At 45.3% G+C, this 25,240-nt stretch overlaps 1 protein-coding gene across 1 annotated transcript; it reads left to right on the top strand.

Annotated features, from left to right (window-relative positions):
- Positions 1–10,176: 10,176 nt before the first annotated feature.
- LOC123431020 (endonuclease 4-like) lies at positions 10,177–12,403 on the top strand. The gene is made up of 8 exons (XM_045114840.1): positions 10,177–10,366; positions 10,496–10,667; positions 11,156–11,248; positions 11,334–11,476; positions 11,576–11,668; positions 11,757–11,824; positions 11,923–11,993; positions 12,082–12,403. The coding sequence occupies exons 1-8, from the start codon at positions 10,250–10,252 to the stop codon at positions 12,204–12,206; spliced, it is 882 nt and encodes a 293-aa protein (XP_044970775.1). The 5' UTR covers positions 10,177–10,249; the 3' UTR covers positions 12,207–12,403.
- Positions 12,404–25,240: the final 12,837 nt, after the last annotated feature.

The following is a 25,240-nucleotide window of genomic DNA, read 5'->3' as shown; positions in this document are numbered from 1 at the left end:
GTTCAGGTTCGTCGTAAACGACATTAAAAATGTCATCTGATGACGGGTATACTTGCTCGGTGGAGTTCCAATTCCATGACCTCGCTTCTTCAAAGACCACATCACGCGTCACAACCACCTTGTTGTTCGACGGGTTGCACACACGGTACGCCTTTGTGCCAGCTTCATAGCCAACCATTATCATTGGAGTACTCCGATCCGCCAATTTGCTAGTATGCCCCGCCACTGTCTTCACATGCGCCACGCACCCGAAAGTACGAAGATGATCAACCGCGGGCTTGTGTCCGTACCATGCTTCGTATGGCGTCATTCCAACCACACTCTTGGTTGGAGCCCGGTTCAGCAAATAAACGGCCGTATTGACCGCCTCACCCCAATACTTCCCTGGCATGCCTTTACTCTTTAACATGCTCCGTGCCATCGCCACCACAGTTTGGTTCCTCCGCTCCACAACACCATTTTGCTGTGGTGAATATGGAGCCGTAAGATACCGCTTGATCCCGTGTGTTTCGCAGAATCTTGTGAATTCACGAGACTTGAACTCACCCCCTCGATCGGTACGGAGGGCCTTCATCTTGGCTTCGGATTCCACTTCGGCCGCCATCTTTACTATCCTGAAGGCTTCCAAAGCTTGATCCTTCGTCTTCAACAACACAATCCACATGTATCTGCTGAAGTCGTCGACGATGAGCAGGAAATATCTATTTCCGGCAGGGGTGGCCGGTGTAATCGGCCCGCACAAATCTCCGTGGACCAACTCAAGAACTTTACTCGCTCTAAAGTTTCCCTCTCTTGGGAACGGGGCCCTCCTTTGTTTCCCAATAAGACAACCGTCGCACACTTGGTCGACATGTTCGATGCATGGTAGACCACGTACCATCTCTTTTTGTCCAAGTTGCCGAAGAGCCTGGAAATTTAGATGTCCGTAGCGTGCGTGCCACTTCCATGCCGAGTCATCCATGCTCGACAAGAGACATACTGGATCCACACGAGACAAGTTGAGGATGTAAAGTCTGTTCGGTGACCTCTGCACCTTCATAATTAGCATCCTCTGACGATCATACCCCCATAGATAGCCATCTTCGAGCACAATCTTGCAACCACGCTCCTCGAGCTGGCCAAGACTTATGATGCTACTCTTTAGCTTGGGAATATAGTAAACATCCGTGAGTACCTTGTGGCTGCCATTCTTCACCTCAAACAGGACAGTACCTCGCCCTGCGATGTCAACGGTCCGTCCATCGCCGAACCGAACCGTGCCTCCCACCGAAAGTCTGAGCTCAGAAAACTGGTCCTTGTCGCCGGTCATGTGGTTGCTAGCTCCCGTGTCGAGGTACCACACGTGCCTCGCCGAGTTTATCCTCTTCTTGTCATGAAGAAAAACTGCCTCCTCTATGAGCGTAACAACCTCCGTAGCTGGCGCCTTAGGAGTTGGACTATCCTCGTCCATTAGCTCGCATACTTCGACCATGAGCATCATGTCGCCATCATCGCCTTCCTTGGCCATGAAAGCTTTCTCCTTCGGTGGTTTCTTGCACTCCGACTTGAAGTGCCCCATTATGCCACAGTTGTGACACTTGATCTTGCGCTTGTCGAACTTCTTTTTCTTCTTCGGAGCGCCGTCACTGGCGTTCTTCTGAATTTGTTCGTTTGGCGCACGATCTTGGCGAGTGTTTTTGCTTGAGACCTCACCTCCTTTCCTTGAGTCCAACGCTTGCCACTGAGCCCGCGTGAGCATGACATGCTCATCATTCTTCCCGTCCCCGAGACTATACCGCATACGCTCGTCGTGAGCCTTGTAGCGTCCGACGAGATCATCAATGGAGAGTGTCGCGAGATCGACGCACTGCTCGATCGCCGTGACAATTTGCAGGTACCGGGGAGGAGCCGCGCGCAAGAACCGACGGACAACCGAGGCCTCCGTGAGGTTTTCTCCAAGTGCGCGGATCCGATTGACGAGAGTAGCAACGCGTGAAGCGAACGCGTCCACGGACTCATTGTCGCCCATGACCAAAGTCTCATAGTTCCTTAAGAGAGTTTGGAGATTGGCTTGCTTGACGCGGTCGTGTCCCTCGAACATGAGCTTCAAGGTATCCCACACCTCCTTCGCCGTTTCTTTGGCGATCAGGTGTTGGAGGACATCCATCGACATCACCGAGTAAATCGCCGATGCCGCCTGCCGATCCTTCCAGTGCTCGGCTCCCCCCTTCTTGAAAGCGTCGCCTCCTGGATCGACTGCGTCCCACAACACGTTGGCGCGGAGACCACACTCCATCAGTGCCTTCCAGACCCCGAAGTTCTCGCGGTCAAATCGTGGGTACGACGAACTCGCTGGAGCAGCAAATACTTTAGCCGCACCGGAGTACGTCGCCAGCTGCTTATCCTTGTCGTCCTTCGACATGATCTTCCGTTACTAGAAGATCAACCTTGCTCTAGATACCAATTGTTGGCCCAGACCGTGTTGTCGAGTACTTTCCGACGACACGCGACGACCGACGACGAACGACGATGACGAACGAAGCTCGCTGACGAACTCGACGAGATACTTTACACCGAGATACACGATGCAGCGCAGTGCAAAGAAGTAGATCGACCCACCCTGTGTGTAAAGCTAGCCTTGATCGATCAACTACGGTAGAAGCAACACACAAAACGCGAGACACTTGGCGTATTGCCTCAGGCACGTATCGTGCCTGTTAGTTTTCTTTATTGCTCTATCTCGATCTGATTACAAGGGGTGAGGTGCACGCGTATATATATTAGCTAGCCTGCTAATACTACTCCTATACGGTCATTGCTTCGAAACCTAGCCGGATACGTACATGCATGTATTGAATCCGACATGGCCACGTTCTTTCGTGTTTAATTCCAACAAGGGTTAGATTGACAATAGATATACTTGATGGAGAGAGAAAAGCGATTTTTTAATGGAACTCACAAGAACTAGCTCCAATTAACACATCTTGGTTGATAGAATAGAGAGAGAAAAGTAACTTTTTAGTGAGCCCCATGAAAATTAGCTCCAATTAGCACCTCTTGGATTGGATAGTTTTCTTGAGTGAGTTAGATGCAACTAGCTCTAATCTAACCCTCATGTTTGATACTTTAGAGCTATTTGAGCCTCGACTAGCTCAAACTAACTCTAGCACATGGATCCAAAAAGGACCAAGATCTCCTTGACAGCCTTATCCACGGGAGATGACCATGATCTCTCCTCGTCTGTTCTATGGACCGGAGCAAGATTTTCCTTGAACAAGCAGAGATGGAGACAAGACGACTCGGCTTGATAGCCTAGGTTTGTGTCCTCGACTGAGAAAATGGTTTCGGTCGTTCCGGAGGCGGCATCGCAGGCATGCACCTCGTGTTGCGCCGTCGTGCCAATGATGATCTTCTTCCCCGACGACCTATCATTGCCCGTAACACCAAGGACTCTGACGACCTGAGGCTCAACACGAATTTCTTCGAGCTCGATAACAACTTCTCTTGTTGTTTGCGCCGACAAATCGATGCGATAATCCAGGGACCAATCACCAGAGGCAGTAGAGCCCTGCTGCAGCAGCCTCCATATCTCCAGCATGGTAGGTGAATCGGCACGAAGGTCACGGGCCATGCACAGGTGGCCGTCAAGCTCCACCAAGTGTGAGTTACCCGACGCTACGAAGGGCGGCGGCTGGACCCATCCGAAAGCCTCCTCTGTGATGGAGAAGGACATGATGGACATGGTTTCTTGAAGCAACGGAGGGAGGAGCCAGTGCAGAGAACCATTGACGAACACCGGCGGCAGCTTCTGGAAACATGCGTGTCCGACGGCGGCTTGAGCGTCTCCGGAGGACGGCGCTCCTCCGGCAGCAGGCTTCCACCGGTCACCCCCAAGAGTGTACATCTCGCATTTGACAAGGCTCCTCCTGTCCCTGAGCTGCCTGTCGTAGCACGAGTGCATGAACAGCCTGACCACCTTGTGCTCGCTGGTCCGCGGGTCGAACGTGAGCGCTGCACTGGAGCTCAGTGGGTCGAACGGGAGCGCTGCACTGGAGCTCAGCGCGTCGGGGCAAGGCGGCAGCCGCGTGACCGCCCTGGTGGCCGTGTTTTCAGACATGGTGATTTAGCAAACAGACAAGCACACAAACGAACAGAAAGCAAACGAAAGAAAATGACGAACGAAAAAAGCAAATATTTTTGTAAATTTTATTTTTTTAAAAATGGGTGAGAGAAAAACGAGAGGCAAAAGGCAAATAATGTAAATGCAAGAGATGAGTTTGCGATAGGTACTTGGATATGCTTCACTTTGAATATTTCTCGGCAACAGCGTCAGAAATTCTTATTGCTACCTCTTGAGCTTGCGTTGATTTTTCCTTAAAGAGGAAAAAGATGATGCAACACAGTAGCGATAAGTATTTCTCTCAGTTTGAGAATCAAGGTTTCAATCCAGTAGAAGTATCAAGATGGGACACCAATGTACCTGCGCAAAAATAAACAACTTTGCACCCAACGCTATAAAGTGAGATCTGAAGATGAAAATTGCAACAAAGTAATTTTATAGATCTGAATAGATGATGTGAAGTAGACCCGAGGGCCATAGTGTTCACTAGATGCTTCTCTCATGATAGCAAGTATTATGATGGGTGAACGAATTACTGTCGAGTAATTGACAGAATCGCGCAAAGTCATGATGATATCTAAGGCAATGGTCATACATATAGGTATCACGTCCGAGACAAGTAGACCGATACTTTCTGCATCTACTACTATTACTCTACACATCAACCGCTATCCACCATGCATCTAGTGTATTGAGTTCATAACAAACAGAGTAACGACGTAAGCAAGATGACATGACGTAGGGGATAAATTCATGCAATATGATATAAACCCCATCTTTTTACCCTTGATGGCAACAACACGATGCGTGTCTCGCTACCCTTTCTGTCACTATGTGAGGACACCACGCGGTATGAACCCAAAACCAAGCACTTCTCCCATTGCAACAATTATAGATCAAGTTGGCCAAACGAAACCCACAACTCGAAGAAAATTAAAAAGATACGAAATCATGCATATAAGAGATCAGAGGAGACTCAAATAGTAATCATAGATAATATGATCATAAATCCACAGTTCATCGGATCTCGACAAACACACCGTAAAAGAAGGTTACATCGGATAGATCTTCATGAAGATCATGGAGAACTTTGTATTGAAGATCCAAGAAAGAGAAGAAGCCATCTAGCTACTAGCTATGGACCCGAAGGTTTGTGGTGAACTACTCACGCATCATCGGAGAGGCAATGATGTTGATGAAGAAGCCCTCCGTGTCCGAATCCCCCTCCGACAGGGCACCAGAACGGTCCCCAGATGGGATCTTGCGGAGACAGAAGCTTGCGGCGGCGGAAAAGTATTTTCGTGGTTCTTTTCTTTTGTTTCGGGATTTTAGAGAATTTATAGGCGAAAGAGGTAGGGCAAAGGAGCCACGTGGGGCCCACAAGCATGCTAGGCGCGCCCCCCTCCCCAGGCCGCGGCTAGGGGACTTGTGACCTCCCCCGAGGTCTCCTGCCTTGGTTCCCAAGTCCCCTGCGTATCTTCTGTTATGGAAAAAATCATCCGCAGGTTTTATTTCGTTTGGACTCCGTTTAATATTCTTTTTTGAAAAAGATCAAAAACACGGAAAAAATAGAAACTGACACTTGGCACTGAGTTAATAGGTTAGTCCCAAAAAAGATATAAAATAACATATTAATGCATTTAAAACATCCAAAGTTGACAAGATAATAGCATGGAACCATCAAAAATTATAGATACGTTGAAGACGTATCATAACACCAAAATCAAGCGGTAGGAGATCCACCGCCATCGCAAACGTGCGGGAGGCCCGCGCCTACGGCACTGCCGTGGTCACCGACCGAACACGGCAGCAGGGCATACCAGGCCACCCCTGGCCCAACGGGGCCCAATCGGGCCCGCTAAGCCCTGCCAGCCATGCTGCAGCGAGCTGGCAACAGCGTCACCAGCCAGGGGCGGGCCCAGGAATTAACAACTGTGTATTCAATTTTGAAAAAAAATATTTGATAGTCTAGGGCCTTCCTTTTGGGCGTATATCCAATTCTAGAAGCATATTATACTAGTTTTGAACTATATAAAAGATACCACATAATATAATATATTCATAAATATTGATAATAACTTGGTTCTCTCATTACAAACTTGTACATAAAACTGCAAATTCTCATGTCTATACAATGCATAATTGACTGCAAACTAGTCTTTAATTTCACCATAATTAAATAAGAAAGACAAGTGGTGAAAATAACTTACTTAAGAGTTCAAACTCTGCTCATGCAACAGCCTGCTGGACAAACGGCGAGAAGAAAACGTGTCTGTACCTATAGTCACAGATAAATTCAGATTTCTTTCTTTTATTGATGAGGTGAATTCAGATTTCAGTGCCACTAAGAATCGGCCAATTCTAAAATCGATGCATTAGTACATCCAGTTAGCAATTATGGGTGCCATCTAACTTGCCGTGGTGGCTTTGAACCTGAATCAGCGATCTGTTGTTGCTGTTGGTTGTTGCCCCTTGCCTGCTGCCTATTTCTTCAAATTTAGAGATCAGAAAAGAGAGCACTACAGAAGGGATGCAGCCATACAGATGCAGGGTCGTAGGCTTGCACATCAGGTAGCGCCGGGGAGCAAGGGATTTGTCGCGACGCCGCGGCGACCAGGGGCGGCTGGCCTGCAGACTGCGGTTCGTCGAGCTTCTGATGGATCTATGTTTCGGCCACGATGTACGCGTACGTCGTTGAGATGCGTTTTCGTGGGCGGCTGGGCCGAGTAGCTATGGGCCATGTACGTGTGCGCCCGAGGATTGAGGAGCCTATGTGTTGGGCTTAATTCCTTAACTAGCATCCGTAACATATCAGTTTTGTTTTTTTATACATAACAGTATATATACAATATGTATACCTAATTTTTTGTCAAAATTAATGGGTATTCAACCGAGTACCCTTGAATTGAGGTGGGCCCGCCCCTGTCACCAGCACCCAGCCGCTCATCGCCTCTCGCCCGACTCCCAGAATTTCTACCGCAAACCCGCTCCGTGTTGGCCCGTCCAGGCCCAGATGGGCCTCGTAGGGCCCAGATCTGGGCCGGGAGGCCGCTACCAGATTGCGCTGCAGCATCACCCCGCCGCCGCCGATGCTGCCCATCCGTCCGCCCACGCCGCGTAGGGGAGCCCCGCTGTGACCTGAAACGCCGCCGCCTACGAGCACCCCCTGGTGCAGCTCCGCCCCGCGTCAGAGGGCCACGTGGAGGGGAAGGGCTGGGGGCCGCCGCCACCAGCGAACCCGGGGCTAGACCGGTCGCTGGTGCTAGCGACTGCGGTGGAGAGGAGAGGAAGAGGGCGGGGCTAGAGGAAGGGGGAGGTTGGCTGCGGCCGGTCGCCCGCGGGGGCGACGCGGTCGCGGAGAGGAGGGGGGGGGGGGGTAAGACACCCACAAAAATAGTTTCATAATGATACTTTACAATTTCACTTTCTATATTTACTATTTCACAATTAAGAACCTTAAATTCATTTTCCACTGGTTTTTTCATAAAAATCACGTCTATTTTAATTGTACAATTTTGAAAAATAACATATTTGACTCTATTGAAATAAACTGGTACACATTTTCAAATAACCAATTTCAAGAGCTGACATTTTAGTTTCATATTTGGGTAGAAAATTTTCTATGAAATAGCTTGGTTTCACATATTTCTATGAAAAATGTTTTTTCACATTTTTTCTAGTGAAATGGGTTTGTTTCACATATGAAATGTGAAACATTGAAATTAAAACATGTTTGAAATTTATCCAAGATTGGTCTAGTTCTAAAGGTATTGGCGCCAGGAGTTCAAATATATGAATTATTTTAAAATTAAACTTATATTTAAAATAATATGGATGGTTTAATTAACTAGGGTGAAATAAAAGAGTGGATTTATGTGTGAGAGAAGGGAGAGAGTGGGTTCTCACATGCTGCCATACCGGTCATATCAAGGACAAAGGTGGGGGCTACTAGCTGTATTGATGGAGTATAGCAAAAAAATGAGAATAGAATATCCACAGCATGAATCTTAATGCATGCATGGACAATGGATTGGTTGCTGGTAGAACAGTTCACAATGACTTCGCGTGCACGAATAGGCTTGCACATTAGGCTGGCCATAGTAGAAGTAATTAAGATAGTATCATGTATTTGGAAATAGCAAATATGCTGATATTGTAGATAATTAAAAGAAAGAGGATTAAAGTAACATATGTAGTATCATGCATGTCAATAAATAAGGTCATCTATAATACAACTTTATGATACTATGCATTACGAAGGTAGTATCATACAATAGTATCATATAAATGATACTACTATATGTTACCCCCCACTATGACCAGCCTTAACACGTGGACTACAATTTTTCTATGGAAAACTCCCTCTGTCCCAAAATATAAAATAATTTTATACTACCATCATTTTGGACTGGAGGGAGTATATCACAAAGAATCATTTTATCTTCAAAATCATAAACTACTTAAAAATTACATGTAGTTTTAAAAACTACATGCATTTTCAAAAAATATATTTCAAAACAAAAAACCAAAAAAAAAGAACAATAAATCGAAAAGAAAGAAATAACCATATCGGTCCTTACCAAGCCAGCCCGTAGGCCGTAGAAAAAAACTTTAGGCTTTGCTCACCCTATTTGGTGAATAAACAAATCATGCGTTTTTGGTGACGTTTAAGAAATGTTTTGTATCAAACAAACAAAAAACAAATCAGTGTATGTTTTGAAAAGAATAAACACGCATTTGGAAATAATATTCCAAACATATATTTTTTTAAATGTTAACAATTCGTTTAAAAGTATTAAACATATATAAAAATGCTTGAGATTTATATGAGAATGTATAATATATATGAAAAAAAGTAGAAATGAAAACATAAAATTGAAGAAATGTTAATCATGTAATTGTAAACTGATAAACATGTACAAAAAATGGTCTTGGTGTATACGGAAAATGTATAACGTAATCCCAACTTCGTCGTCGAGCAGCTGACCTTCTATGAGGCCGCCCGCGCTCAACGAACTGCTCGCAACAAACATGCGTCGTAGCTGGATGCGGAGGTGATCGCGGAGAAGAACACTGCTAAACTCTGTGTGGCTGCGCTAGGATGATGACATTGTTGGCCCCTTCATTTTTGTCGTGGAACTCACGTCCAATGGCGACGGACTGAGCACGGACTCCGTCAATGATGAGTAGGGCATGGGAGGCGACGGGGCATTATGCCCTATGTGGGCCGATTCATCTTCAATGTTTTACTCTTCCTCGCCATCGACCACACCTTCATTTTACGGGTCATATCGTCACCGATCACCGCTCATGCAGATGACGGGATGGAGGACACGATAGCTGGAAGAGAACAACAAGGACTTGGATCATGGTGGCCGCTGTAGTCTAGGTTTAGGTCCGGCCTTTTTCTTAGTAAAAACTATCTAAAATATAATGAAAGCGCTTCGATTTATATGAAAATCATCCTGTTTGGATGAAGTTTGTTCGGTCAGTTTAAATTTATTTTAAAATGTACGCGGATAACATTGAATTGCAGGTGAGCGATGCCCTTATTACTTTTTTTGTTGAATGGTGAAGTTGAACACCGTGTCGAGATCTACACCTGCATATTTGTTTACTGCACGCCAGCTTTCAACTTGGCAAATGGCATGCAGCAACCGTGCAATTGGGCACCTCCGATCCAGAACTCCAGTCGGGCGCGCTCCTTATCCTGGAAAATATCCATGTTTAAGAGAGGCGTGTGCACGCATGCTCTGTACTTTACTATCGTTGTTCAGTTGAGAGCAGAGTGCTCCCATAATTGCAGCCACCATGACTCCCTGCAGTTGAGAGCAGAGGGGCAGGGGAGATGCTCGCGTCGCGTGCCCCGAGCAATCGAGCTTCACGTGGGTGGTCGAACCAGTTACCAGTCCAGTCCCTACCTCTTGTTTACTGGGACCAATGTCGCGCATCACACCGGTGAAAGTGAAATCCACTTCTACTTCCACCACCACGCGGAAATCTGTCATGTTTTATCATGTGGGCGGTGCGGTTGTACTACTATAAACGAGTCGGCGTGCCACACAGTCAGTTACTGCGGCAGCAACACGCAAAGAGGACACGCAAAGCCTTTTCAGCAAGGACAGAGAGAGGGCCAAGCTAGGGAAAGCGATGGGGTTCCTCCGGCTGCTTCAGGCCGTCCTCCTGGCCGCCGCGGCGGCGGCGAGGGCTCCGGCGGCGCGGGCGTGGGGCGAGGAGGGCCACTACATGACCTGCAAGATCGCCGAGGTACGTGTACGTGCGTGCGTGCGTCAACCACCGGACCAGCTCTGGTGGTCAATGGTCAGTCGTATCTGTTTGTTTTGCGGGTGAGCTGAATAATGCCGGGGCTGAGATGAGATCGATTCTTCCGTGCAGGGCTTCCTGACGGGCGAGGCGTCGGCGGCGGTGAAGGGGCTCCTGCCGGAGTGGGCCGACGGCGAGCTCGCGGCGGCGTGCTCGTGGCCGGACGCCGTGCGGCGCCAGATGCCGTGGTCCGGCTCCCTGCACTTCGCCGACACCCCCGGCGACTGCAAGTTCAGCTACGCCAGTACGTGCTCGCTCCTCCCCTACTGTCCTACATTACATAGATGCACTCTCAAGTCTGTCTGAACCCTTTTTGACTCCATAAGCTTGTGTTGTTGTAGATCCTGAAATTTTTAGTTGCTACTAGTACTCCACCGGAGTAGTTTTTAATCGATTTGCAAGCACCATACTAGCCATATTTCTTGGTCCATAATCATATCATACAAATATTTTATACCTGCACGAATCTCATTGTATGAACTGCATTAATCTAGTGTTAATTTTGGAATACTCAGTACTGCTTTCTTATTCAAATGGCAAAACTGAATCCGGTTTCGTGTCAGTGACTAATATTAGTACTAGTTGAAAAGTATTTCCACTTGTTGCCGCCCGTCTCTGGTTTCAACTACAGGAGCTTGTATACGGGGCGCATGTTACAGAAGCAAACCAAATCTGTTGAACGGGACACGCCACTGATAGTGATACCTCCTTTTATCTGAATGAACTCAACAGGGGACTGCCACGGGACGAAAGGGGAGAAGGACATGTGCGTCGTCGGAGGCATCAACAACTACACCGCCGCCCTCCAAGACTCCTCAAGCCCGTGTAAGCATATGTACTTACACTGAAACCTACTGACGGAGCACACAACAACTTTGTCTCACCGCGGATCGCATGGTGTATCATTCAGATAACCGGACGGAGAGCCTGCTGTTCCTGTCGCACTTCCTGGGCGACATCCACCAGCCCATGCACTGCGGCCGCACCGCCGACCTCGGCGGCAACACCATCGTCGTCACCTGGTACAACACAACCAAGACCAACCTCCACAAGGTAACTACGCTCCGCTGCACAGTGCAATCAACGAGCACTTATAACCGGACCCATGCATTGATCTTCTTGGTTCGCCTGTCATGTCAAACAAATCTTCAGGTGTGGGACGTGAACGTCATCGAAACGGCCATGAACAGGTTCTACAAGGACGACATGAGAACCATGATCAACGCCATCAAGCATAACCTTACCGTAAGCTTATCGATCACTTCAGGCTTCATCTTCACTCAACCTTGAGCTTTGATTGAGTTTGTGAGTTTCTTTTTCTTTTCTCCTACAGAACGAGTGGTGTCGAGAAGAGAACCAATGGGCAGCGTGTTATACTCCAACGACGACTTGTGCTGACAAGTAATTAAGCTCACCATAGCAAAGCAATCTGCATAAGTCGAATTTAAGCCGCGGCTCTGAATCTTCAGAAGCTGATGGACGGAAGCTAATGTTTGCAGGTATGCGGAGGAGAGCGCGGAGCTGTCGTGCCCCGCGTACGTGGGCGCTGACCATGGCTCCAACTTAGAAGGTAATAAGAAGTGATGAACATAGTATATGGTTTCTATGGAAGAAGTGTGGTCGATCAATCATCTTGGGACTAAACTGAATGCATGCAGATGAGTACTTCTTCAAAGCGCTGCCGGTCGTTCAGAAGAGGATCGCTCAGGGTGGCGTCAGGCTGGCGGCGATCCTCAACCGGATCTTCAGTGGGAAGAACGATGACAGGATCCAGAGCAGCTAAGGTCCATTAGACGAAGCTAACGAAGGACATTGTGCAAGGGGTTAGCTCGCGTTATGAACAATAATAAGATTAGAGAGATTATCACGTTCGTCTGACCATGTTGACTTCATAGTACTATACTATGTATGCGAGTTGGTCAGTGTGTACTTTTGTGATCAAATCTAGCACTTCCTGAATGAGATGAAGTAAATTAATCAGTGCTAGAGGTTACTAGTGACAGCGAATATGTGCACTAAATTACAGTTACCAATCACTGCAACAAGCACCGGGAGGAATACACACAAGCGTGCGTGACTCGTCGCCTTGTCTCTTGGTAAAGGAAACAGAGTATAGACTTTCCCCCCTTTCTGGTAGACCCCCAATGTCATTCTCTAGACTGACAAATCAAATTAAACAGTACTGCTTTGGATTTTTCACTCGAGCAAAAGAGAGGATCTCCCACCGATTTCATATAAAGAAATCACAATCCAGTCCAGACACAAACTAAGGATGAAACATTCCAAACAACAACAGCCTACAAACACAAACTTACATCCAATTCTATTACAGGAAAGAAGGATGCCACAACCCACTACCAACGAGGAAGACACAAAAAAATCATGGCATCTAATGATAGAAGAGTGTGGCCTGGCATGCTACGAAGCATAGATTGTATGCATTGGACTTGGAAAAATTGCCCAAAGGCATGGGAGGAAATGTATTATGGCAAGTCTCGTGATGCAATCATTGTGCTAGAGGCCGTAGCATCCGAGGATTTACGGATTTGGCATTCCTTTTTTGGTATGCCGGGTACTCTCAATGATATCAATGTGTTGCAACGGTCTCATTTGTTTGCTAGGCTTGCTAGTGGTGATGCTCCTACTTGTAACTACACTATAAACGAGCATGAATACACAAAGGGGTACTATCTTGCAGATGGTATGAACTTGAGATTGTTTCTTTGGAAAATGTACCGTATGCTCATTACCATTGAAATGAAAAGTAACATTGCCTTTATTGCAATCAATAACAGCCCCTGCAGTATTTAGAAAGGGTCTACCAAGGATGACCGACAAGCTGTCGTCCTCGGGAATATCAAGAATAACAAAGTCCGTTAAGATAGTAACGTTTGCAACCACAACAGGCACATCCTCACAAATACCGATAGGTAAAGCAGTTGATTTAGCAGCCATTTGAAGACAGATTTCAGTAGGTGTCAATTTATTCAAGTCAAGTCTACGATATAAAGAGAACGACATTAACACTAACACCAGTTCCAAGGCCACATAAAGCAGTTTTAACATAATTTCCTTTAATGGAGCATTGTATAGTAGGTACTCCGGTATCTCCCAGTTTCTTTGGTATTCCACCCTTAAAGGTTTAATTAGCAAGGATGGTGGAGATATCAACTTTAGGTATCTTTCTTTTATTAGTAACAATATCTTTAATGTACTTAGCATGGGGAGACATTTTTAGAATATCAGTTAAGCGCATACGTAACAAAACATGTCTCAACATTTCAGCAAAGTGCTCGAAATCCTCATCATCTTTCTTTTTGGATGGTTTAGGAGGAAAGGGCATGGGTTTCTGAACCCATGGTTCTCTTTCTCTACCATGCTTCCTAGCAACAAAATCTCTTTTATCATATATCTTATTCTTAGGTTGTGGGTTATCAAGATCAACAACAGGTTCAATCTCCACATCATTGTCATTAGTAGGTTGAGCATCAACACGAACATCATCATTAATATTGTCACTAGGTTCATGTTCATTACCAGATTGTGTATCAACATCAGAAATAGAGGTATCATTTGGGTTTTCATGAGACTCCATAACAGGTTCACTAGCAGCATGCAAAGTCATATCATCATTCTTTTTCTTTTTATTAGAAGGACCAGGTACATCAACAGTAACTCTTTGAGAATCTTGCTCAACTCTCTTAGGATGACCCTCAGGATACAAAGGTTCCTGAGTCATTCTACCACCTCTAGTCACGACTCTAACAAAATGATCATTGTTCTTATTAGCCATCTCATTGAGCAAATTATTTTGTGCCTTAAGTACCTGTTCTACTTGAGTAGTTACCATGGAAGCATGTTTACTAATAAGCCTAAGGCCATTCACAGTTCTACTCATATATTCACCCAAGCGATCAAGCATGTAAGCATTATGTTTCAATTGTCTACTAACATAAGCATTGAAATTTTCTTGTTTAACAACAAAGTTATCAAATTCATCCAAGCATTGGCTAGCAGACTTATTATAAGGAATATCACCTTCATAAAATATACAAAGATAATTTACCTCTACTACATGTGTCGGGTTATCAAGACCATGTATTTCTTCAATAGGTGGTAGATTCTTAACATCTTCAGCTTTAATGCCTTTTTCTTTCATAGATTTCTTTGCCTCTTGCATATCTTCAGGACTGAGGAATATAGTGCCTCTTTTCTTCGGAGTTGGTTTTGGAGGTGGTTCGGGAATAGTCCAATCATTATCATTGCTCAATCTATTATTCAATAGTAGTTCAGCTTGTTCAACAATTCATTCCCTGAAAACACAACCAGAACAACTATCTAGGTGGTCCTTAGAAGCATCGGTTAGTCCATTATAAAAGATATCAAGTATTTCATTTTTCTTGAGAGGGTGATCAGGCAAAGCATTAAGTAATTGGAGAAGCCTCCCCCAAGCTTATGGGAGACTCTCTTCTTCAATTTGCACAAATTTAAATATTTCCTCCAAGGCAGCTTGTTTCTTATGGGCAGCAAAATATTTTCCACAGAAGTAATAAATCATATCCCGGGGACTAAGCACACAACGAGGAGCAAGAGAATTAAACCATATCTTGGCATCACCCTTTAATGAGAACAAAAAAAGCTGATGAATATAATAGTAACGATTTTTTTCCTCATGAGTAAATAGGGTGGCTATATCATTCAATTTAGTAAGGTGTGCCACAATAGTTTCAGGTTCATAATCATGAAAAGGATCATATTCTACCAAAGTAATTAACTCAGGATCGACAGAGAATTCGTAATCCTTATCAGTAATACAAATAGGTGAAGTAGCAAACATGGGATCATATTGCATTCTAGCATTCAAAGATTTTTTTCCTTCCACTTGCATAGCAATTTCTTAAGATCATCTATATCCTTACAAGCAAGAAAGTCCCTAGCTACTTCTCCTTCCATAACATAACCCTCAGGTATATTAGGCAATTCATATCTAGGAGATCTAGGTCTAGTAGGTGAATCATAGTGTTCAATTTCATCATATTCAGCAATATTACTAGTTTCAGCATTTACTCTAGCAATTTGTTCATCAAGAAATTCACCAAGTGGCACAGTAATATCAAGCAAAGTATCATCATAAGCATCATGCATAGTAGACGTAGCATCATAATTACTTGCGATATATCAGATTCGGTAGCAGGTGGTGGTGTCGCAAATTTACTCATAACAAACGGTGAATCAAGTGCAGAGCTAGATGGAAGTTCCTTACCCGCCCTCGTAGTTGAGAGGTAGATCTTGGTTTTAGCGTCTTTCAGATTCTTCATAGTGATCAACAGATATAAATTCCAAGTGACTTAGAGAATAAATCTATGCTCCCCGGCAACGGTGCGAGACAAAGTACTTGATAACCCACAAGTATAGGGGATCGCAACAATTTTCGAGGGTAGAGTATTCAACCCAAATTTATTGATTCGACACAAGGGGAGCCAAAGAATATTCTCGAGTATTAGCAGCTGAGTTGTCAATTCAACCACACCTGAAAGACTTTGTTAGGGCACATATCTCCATATGTGGTTTTGGTAATTGATGACAATTCCTATGGACTAATGGTTGCCTTAAGTTACATTTATAGGATTTTTCCATAGGCACTTCTTGAAGTCCATGTGTTGGGTTCAAGGAGTTTATATGATGACCAAGATGGTATTCAAGGTATTATCCAAAGAATGGTCATAGAGACACATGGTTGATCAAGATCTCAGACAAAGAGTAAATCAAGATGATCAACACACAAAGCATACAAGATGTATCGAGAGGGATCAAGTGATCCCATGGTATGGTAAGCATTGTCCATTACGTGTTTGTGTACTAACCCATGGTCTTCGTGAGAGTTCTATGTGGGGGTTAGGTGTGTTTCCATGGGCTTGCGTCAAAGGGAAGATCTCATACAACCCATGAAGTATGACGTCAAGTTGTGATCGTCATCAAGATTGCGATGTGCAAGTTCAAGTGGATCAGCACGAAGATATCATGCTTGAAGCTTGCCATCCATTGTGGTGGCAATGGACTTGTGAAGATATGCTGAAGAGTGGCTACCCATAGTGAGTATGGGGGAGCAATCAACTAGTCTTCATCAAGCCAACGCAATCAAGAAAGGTGGTCCATCTTGAGGAAGCCAAGATCATCATCATTTAGCTCAGGAGGACGAGGTGCAAGGTATAGGTTTGCCCTTGATAGGTTTTCTGTTTAGGATAGATTGATGTACTATCAAGGGGGGCTCTCAAGTGAGTAGCTTGATCGTATCGTTCGTTGAGAGCTTAAACCATTTGCATCCTTGCATCATACTTCTTGGTTCTTGTTTGGTGTTTCTCTTTGTGAGTTCTAGAGCTTATGGTCATCTTCGTGACAAGCTCGAGTTCATTGAAAACGGAGTCCATATGCATCTACTATGATGTTTTCGATGTTGGAGTTTTTGCCGGTTCTTCATTCATAGAGGACTCACATATCTATATCATTGGCATTTTCATATCTGAATGGTCTTAAGATTTTCACGTCGCTGTTTGGATAGCTCTTGTCGTCCTCAATCCAACAAGCTTGGGTTTTCTCGATTCGGAGCTTGTATGCGAAAGTTATGGCTGTTTCAATGGCGAGCGGTAGTACCGCTGGACCTAGCGGTAGTACCGCTAGAGTTGGCGGTAGTACCGCTGGCCCTAGCGGTAGTACCGCTAGAGGTGGCGGTAGTACCGCTGTCCCAGCGGTAGTACCGCCCCTGGCCAGCGGTAGTACTGCTCCAAGTTTTTAGTACCGTCATCTTTGCGGTTGTACTGCGTCGGACATTTTTGCGAAGACTTTCTTGGCGGTGGATGGCCCGATAGTATCTTTGCGCTACCATGGGCTCAGCGGTAGTACCGCTGTAGCCAGCGGTAGTACCGCTGGAGCCAGCAGTAGTACCGCTGGGCTCGGGCTGTAAGTGGGGGTAACGGTCTGATTCCTTCCCCCACTATATAAAGGGGGTCTTCTTCCCCCTTGGCCTTATCTATCAGTTGAGCTCTTGTTCTACCTCCATTGTTGACATTCTTAGAGCTTGCTTACTCTCAATCCCTCCAATGATTCTTGCTTGTTCTTGAGGGAAAAGAGAGAGGAGATCTAGATCCACATCTCCACCAATCACTTTCTCCTCTATGTGAGGGGAACCCCTTGGATCTAGATCTTGGAGTTCTTTGTGAGCTCTTTGTTCTTCCTCTCATATTTCTCCATAGCTTTCGTTGTTGTGGAGGGATTTGAGTGTGAGGAACTTGACCACTTCGTGTGTTCTTGCCATTGCATTGGTTGCATCGGTTTGAGTTCTCCACGGTGATACGTGGAAGTGAAGTTTGAGAAGCTTATTACCTTTGGTACTTAGTACCCTAGATATTCTTCGTGGATGCTTTGGCGTCCTAGAAGCTTGGTGGTGTCTCGGAGCTCAATCATTGTGGTGTGAAGCTCCGGGCAAGCGTCGGGGTCTCCAATTAGGTTGTGGAGATTGCCCCGAGCAATTTGTACGGGTACCGGTAACCGCCCCCAAGGGTTGCCACGTGTACGGGTTCGGTGACCGCCCCCAAGGTTTGCCATTTGTACGGGTTCGGTGACCGCCCTCAAGGGTCCCTTAGTGGAATCACGGCATCTTGCATTGTGCGAGGGCGTGAGGAGATTACGGTGGCCTTAGTGGCATCTTGGGGAGCATTGTGCGTCCACACCGCTCCAACGGAGATTAGCATCCGCAAGGGTGTGAACTTCGGGATACATCATCGTCTCCGTGTACCTCGGTTATCTCTTACCCGAACCCTTTACTTATGCACTTTACTTTGTGATAGCCATATTGTCTCTTGTCATATATCTTGCTATCACTTAGTTGTTTATCTTGCTTAGCATAAGTTGTTGGTGCACATAGGTGAGCCTAGTTGTTTGAGGTTTTGTGCTTGACATATTAAACGTTAGTTTTATTCCGCATTTGTTCAAGCCTAAACCTTATTTACGTTAAAGCGCCTATTCACCCCCCTCTAGGCGACATCCACGTCCTTTCAGACTTAATATCTACAACAAAGTATTTAGTAGCAAAGTAGTATGGAAGTAACGGTAACGGTGACAAATGTAAAGTAGCAGTTTTGTAGTGATCGTAACAATAGCATCGGAAAAGTAACTTAGCAAAGACCATTATGTGGAAAGCTCGTAGGAAATGGATAAGTGATGGATATTTATGTCGGATGACATTCATCATGCAACAATCATAACATAGGGTGATACAGAACTAGCTCCAATTCATCAATGTAATGTAGGCATGTATTCCATATATAATCATACGTGCTTATGGAAAAGAATTTGCATGGCATCTTTTGTCCTACCCTCCCATGGCAGCGGGGTCCTAATGGAAACTAAGGGATATTAAGGCCTCCTTTTAATAGAGAACCGGACCAAAGCATTAGCACTTAGTGAATAGATGAACTCCTCAAATTACGATAATCACCGGAAAGAATCCCAGTTATTGTCGCCCTGGGGGATGTGGATCATAACTCGTAATAGGTGTCTATAATTTGCAAGATAGGATTAAGAACGCACACACACACACACACACACACAGACATATATATATATATTCATGAAAACATAATAGGTTCAGATCTAAAGTCATGGCACTCAGGCCCTAGTGACAAGCATTAAGCATATCAAAGTCATAGCAACATCAATCTCAGAACATAGTGAATACTAGGGATCAAACCCTAACAAAACTAACTCGATTACACGATAGATCTCATCCAACCCATCACCTGTCCAGCAAGCCTACGATGAAATTACTCACGAACGATGGAGAGCATCATGAAATTGGTGATGAAGGATGGCTGGTGATGACGACGACGTTGATTTCCCCTCTCCGGAGCCCAGATCAGACTCTAGATCTGCCCTCCCAAGGAAGAACAGGAGGTGGAGGCGACTCCATATTGTAAAACGCAATGAACTCTTCTCCTTGATTTTTTCTCCACAGATGGGAATATTGTTGGAAATATGCCCTAGAGGCAATTGTAAATTGGTTATTATTATATTTCTTGTTCATGATAATCGTTCATTATCCATGCTAGAATTGTATTGATTGGAAACTCAAATACATGTGTGGATACATAGACAACACACTGTCCCTAGTGAGCCTCTAGTTGACTAGCTGGTTGATCAAAGATGATCAAGGTTTCCTGGCCATAGGCAAGTGTTGTCACTTGATAACGGGATCACATCATTAGGAGAATGATGTGATGGACAAGACCCAAACTACAAACGTAGCATATGATCGTGTTAGTTTATTGCTACTGTTTTTCTACATGTCAATGTATCTGTTCCTATGACCATGATATCATGCACCTCCCGGACACCGGAGGAATACCTTGTGTGTATCAAACGTCGCAACGTTACTGGGTGACTATAAAGGTTATGTACAGGTATCTCCAAAGTTGAATGTTGGGTTGGCATGGATCAAGACTGAGATTTGTCACTCCATGTGAGAGAGAGGTATCTCGGGGCCCACTCGATAATACAACATCACTACAAGCCTTGCAAGCAATGTCACTAAGGAGTTAGTTACGGGATCTTGTATTACGAAATGAGTAAAGAGACTTGCCGGTAACGAGATTGAACTAGGTATGGAGATACCAACGATCGAATCTCGGGAAAGTAACATACCGAAGGACAAAGGGAACAACATACGGGATTAACTGAATCCTTGACATAGAGGTTCAACCGACAGAGATCTTTGTAGAATATGTAGGATCCAATATGGACATCCAGGTCCCGCTATTGGTTATTGACCAGGGAGTGTCTCAGGTCATGTCTGGATAGTTCTCGAACCCGCAGGGTCTGCACACTTAAGGTTCGGTGACATTTCAGTATTATTGAGTTATGTGTGTTTGGTAACCGAAAGTTGTTCGGAGTCCCGTATGAGATCCCGGACATCATGAGGAGCTCCGGAATGGTCCGGAGGTAAAGATGGATATATATGAAAGTGGGTTTTGAATTCTGAAAAAGTTTCGGGCATTTCCTGCAGTGTACCGGGAGTGACGAATGGGTTCCAGGGGTCCACGATGTGGGCCCACCCACCCCAAAGGGTCACATGGGCTGTGGGAGGACGTGGACCAGCCCTTAGTGGGCTGGACGAAACCTCCACTAAATCCCAAGGCGGATTGGAGGTGGGAAGGAAAGAAACCCAAAGGTGGAAAATGTGGAAAGGGTTTCCAAGTGAAGAGGAGGAATCCTACTCCTAGTAGGATTGGATTAGGACTCCTCCACCTCTAATTTCGTCCAAACATTGAGGGTTTGAGGCTGCCTCCTCCCCTCCATCCCTCCTATATATACTAGAGGTTTTGGAGGTGATGGCTAACCCTAATTGCCACGTGCTCCCTCTACTTCTCTGTAGATCTGTTTCTCCTCTAGTCTAGTTTTGGCGATGCTTAGGCGAAGCCCTGCTAGATTAGTTCACCACCACCACCACCACACCGCTGTGCTGGAGAACTCTTCTACCTCTCCGCCCCTCTTGCTGGATCAAGAAGGCGGGGATCGTCATCGATCTGTATGTGTGCTGAACGTGGAGGTGTCATCCGTTTGGCACTAGATCAGGATGGATCGTGATGGGATCGCGCGACGGATCATGATGAGATCGCGTGACGGGCTGCGATTTGGATCGCGAAATGTTCCATTGCATCAACCGCGTTATATACGCTTCCGCTTAGCGATCTACAAGGGTATGTAGATTCACTCTCCCCTCTCGTAGATGATCATCACCATGGATAGGTATTGCGTGTGCGTAGGAATTTTTTTGTTTCCCATACGACGTTCCCCAACAGTGGCATCATGAGCTAGGTTCATGCGTAAATGATATTTCGAGTAGAACACAAAAGAGTTTGTGGGCGTTGATGTTCAATTTGCTTTCCTCCTTAGTCTTTTCTTGATTTGGCGGTATTGTTGGGTTGAAGCGGCCCAGACCAACTTTACTGGTACGCTTACGAGAGACGGTTTCATCGACTGACATGCAACTTGTTGCATAAAGATGACTGGCGGGTGTGTGTTTCTTCAACTTTAGTTGAATCAAATTTGACCGAGGTGGTCCTTGGAGAAGGTTAAATAGCAATTTGCATATCACCGTTGTGGCTTTGCGAGTAAGATGCGATCATACTAGATACCTATAGCAGCCACGTAAAACATGCAACAACAAACTAGAGGACGTCTAACTTGTTTTTGCAGGGTATGCATGTGATGTGATATGGCCAAAGACATGATATGATATATTGTATGTATGAGATGATCATGTTGTAATAGTTATAAATATTGACTTGCACGTCGATGCTACGACAACCGACAGGAGCCATAGGTTGTATTTAAACTAATGTTTGTGCTTGCAGATGCTTTTACTATATCGCTAGGTGGTAGCTTTAGTAGTAATAGCATAGATATCGCGACAACCTCGATGGCGGCACGATGATGGAGATCATGGTGCGGCGCCAGTGACGATGGAGATCATGCCGGTGCTTTGGTGATGGAGATCAAGAAGCACAAGTTCATGGCCATATCATGTCACTTATGATTTGCATGTGATGTTAATCCTTTTATGCACCTTATTTTGGTTAGAACGACGACAACATTATAAGGTGACCCCTCACTAAAATTTCAAGATAAAGTTGTGTTCTCCCCGACTATGCACCGTTGCGACAGTTCGTCGTTTCGAGGCACCACGTGATGATCGGGTGTGATGGACTTGTTGGGGAACGTTGCATGGGAAACAAAAATTTTCCTACGCACACGAAGACCTATCATGGTGATCATTCATCTACGAGAGGAGATTAGATCCACATACCCTTGTAGATCGCTAAGAGGGAAGCGTTAAGAAACGCGGTTGATGTAGTGGTACAGCTTCGTGATTCAAATCACCGTCGTCCCACGATCCGTTCCGATCTAGCGCCGAACGGACGACACCTCCACGTTCAGCACACGTACAACTCGATGACGATCTCGGCCTCCTTGATCCAGCAAGAGAGATGGATAAGTAGATGAGTTCTCCGGCAGCGTGAGGGCTCGCCGGTGGTGGTGATGATCTACTCCTGCAGGGCTCCGCCTGAGCTCCGCAAAAATCCGATCTAGAGGAAGAACCACGTGGTATAGGTTTGAGTTGCATGTGGAAAAGTTGTGTCTCAAAAAGCTCTAAACCACCAATATATATAGGAGGAGGGGAGGGCTAGCCTTGGGGCTCAAGGGAGCCCCAAGGGCTTCGGCCGAGTGGGAGGAGGTGGACTCCCACCCCAATTCGGTTGGGGGGAAGGAGTCCCCTCCTTCCTTCCCACCCCCCTCTTTCCTTGTTTTTTCTTTTCTTTTGGTTTTTTCCACTTGTGGCGCCATGGCCCTCTTGGGCTGGCCTCATGATATGTCCATTTTGCATCATGCTTTTATGTTGATATTTATCGGTTCTTGGGCTGTTATTTCACTTCACGGTACAATACTTATGCCTTTTCTCTCTTATTTTGCAAGGTTTACATGAAGAGGGAGAATGCCGGCAGCTGAAATTCTGGCCTGAAAGTGGAGAAAGTTTGAGATACCTATTCCGCGCAACTCCAAACGCCGTAAAAATCAACGAGGATTTTTTTCCGGATTTCTAAAAAATACTGGGCCGAAGAAGCGCCAAAGGGGCGCCAGCAGGTGGCCACAAGCATATTGGGCGCGACCACCCCCTGGTCGCGCCTAGGGGCTTGTGGGCAGCCTGGTGGCCCACTGGCCCCCCTCTTCTGCTATATGAAGGGTTTCGTCCGAAAAAAAATCAGAGAGGAGCTTTTTCATGGATTCACAGCTGCGACGAGGCGGAACTTGAGCAGAACCAATCTAGAGCTCCGGCAGGACGATCCTGCCGGGGAAACTTCCCTCCCGGAGGGGGAAATCGTCGCCATCGTCATCACCAACACTCCTCTCATCGGAGGAGACTCGTCACCATCAACATCTTCATCAACACCATCTCATCTCCAAACCCTAGTTCATCACCTGTAACCAATCTCCGTCTCGCGACTCCGATTGGTACTTGTAAGGTTGCTAGTAGTGTTGATTACTCTTTGTAGTTGATGCTAGTTGGATTACTTGGTGGAAGAGTTTATGTTCAGATCCTTGATGCTACTCATTACCTCTTTGGTCATGAATATGATTATGCTTTGTGAGTAGTTACTTTTGTTCCTGAGGACATGGGATAAGTCATGCTAATAGTAGTCATGTGAATTTGGTATTCGTTCGATATTTTGATGTGCTGTATGTTGTTTTTCCTCTAGTGGTGTTATGTAAACGTCGACTACATAACACTTCACCATTATTTGGGCCTAGAGGAAGGCATTGGGAAGTAGTAAGTAGATGATGGGTTGCTAGAGTGACAGAAGCTTAAACCCTAGTTTATGCGTTACTTCGTAAGGGGATGGTTTGGATCCACTAGTTTAATGCTATGGTTAGACTTTGTCTTAATTAGTCTTTCGTAGTTGCGGATGCTTGAGAGAGGGGTTAATCATAAGTGGGATGCTTGTCCAAGTAAGGGCAGTACCCAAGCACCGGTCCACCCACATATCAAACTATCAAAGTAACGAACGCGAATCATATGAACATGATGAAAACTAGCATGACAGAAATTCCCGTGTGTCCTCGAGAGCGTTTTTCCTCCTATAAGACTTTGTCCATGCTTGTCCCTTGCTACAAAAGGGATTGGGACACTTTTGTGCACCGTTGCTACTTTTTTTACTTGTTGCTTCCTGCGAATCGTCTCACCAGACAATCACTTGTTACCGATAATTTCAGTGCTTGCAGACATTTCCTTGGTGAAAACCACTTGTCAGATCCTTCTGCTCCTCGTTGGGTTCGACACTCTTACTTATAGAAAGGACTATGATTGATCCCCTATACTTGTGGGTCATCAAGACTCTTTTCTGGCGCCGTTGCCAGGGAGTGAAGCGCCTTTGGTAAGTGGAACTTGGTAAGGAAACATTCATATAGTGTGCTGAAATTTATTGTCACTTGTCACTATGGATACTAATCCTTTGAGGGGCTTGTTCAGGGTATCTTCACCTCGAACGGAAGCACAAATAGTCGTTCCTCAACCTGCTGCACCTACTGAAAATATTTTCTTTGAATTTCCTTCAGGTATGCTTGAGAAACTGCTGGCTAATCCTTTTACAGGAGATGGAACATCACATCGAGACTTGCATCTAATCTATGTAGATGAAGTTTGTGGTTTATTTAAGCTTGCAGGTTTGCCCGAGGATGAGGTCAAGAAGAAGGTCTTTCCTTTATCTTTGAAGGATAAGGCGTTGACATGGTATAGGCTATGTGATGATACTGGATCATGGGACTACAATCGGTTGAAATTGGAATTTCATCAAAAGTTTTATCCTATGCATTTAGTACATCGTGATTGGAATTATATTTATAATTTTTGGCCTCGTGACAGAGAAAGCATCGCTCTAGCTTGGGGGAGGCTTAAATCAATGTTATATTCATGCCCCAATCATGAGCTCTCGAGAGAAATTATCATTCAGAACTTCTATGCTCGGCTTTCTCATGATGATCGCACCATGCTTGACACTTCTTGTACCGATTCTTTTATGAAGAGAGATATTGACTTCAAATGGAATTTATTGGAGAGAATTAAACGCAACTCTGAAGATTGGGAGCTTGAAGAAGGTAAGGAGTCAGGTATGAATTTCACGTTTGATTGCGTTAAATCCTTTGTTGAAACAAATACCTTTAGTGATTTTAGCGCTAAGTATGGACTTGACTCTGAGATAGTAGCTT

Source organism: Hordeum vulgare, chromosome 2H (assembly GCF_904849725.1).
Source record: "Hordeum vulgare subsp. vulgare chromosome 2H, MorexV3_pseudomolecules_assembly, whole genome shotgun sequence".
NCBI classification, from domain to species: Eukaryota; Viridiplantae; Streptophyta; class Magnoliopsida; order Poales; family Poaceae; genus Hordeum; species Hordeum vulgare.
This window is presented reverse-complemented; position numbering and strand designations above follow the sequence as displayed.

Bases quoted from the DNA above. Each gene is read 5' to 3' on its own strand.
- LOC123431020 (XM_045114840.1), top strand. From the start codon at position 10,250: ATGGGGTTCCTCCGGCTGCTTCAGGCCGTCCTCCTGGCCGCCGCGGCG. The intron at 10,668-11,155 runs GTACGTGCTCGC...TGAACTCAACAG, and splicing joins CTGCAAGTTCAGCTACGCCA to GGGACTGCCACGGGACGAAA. The intron at 11,994-12,081 runs GTAATAAGAAGT...GAATGCATGCAG, and splicing joins CCATGGCTCCAACTTAGAAG to ATGAGTACTTCTTCAAAGCG.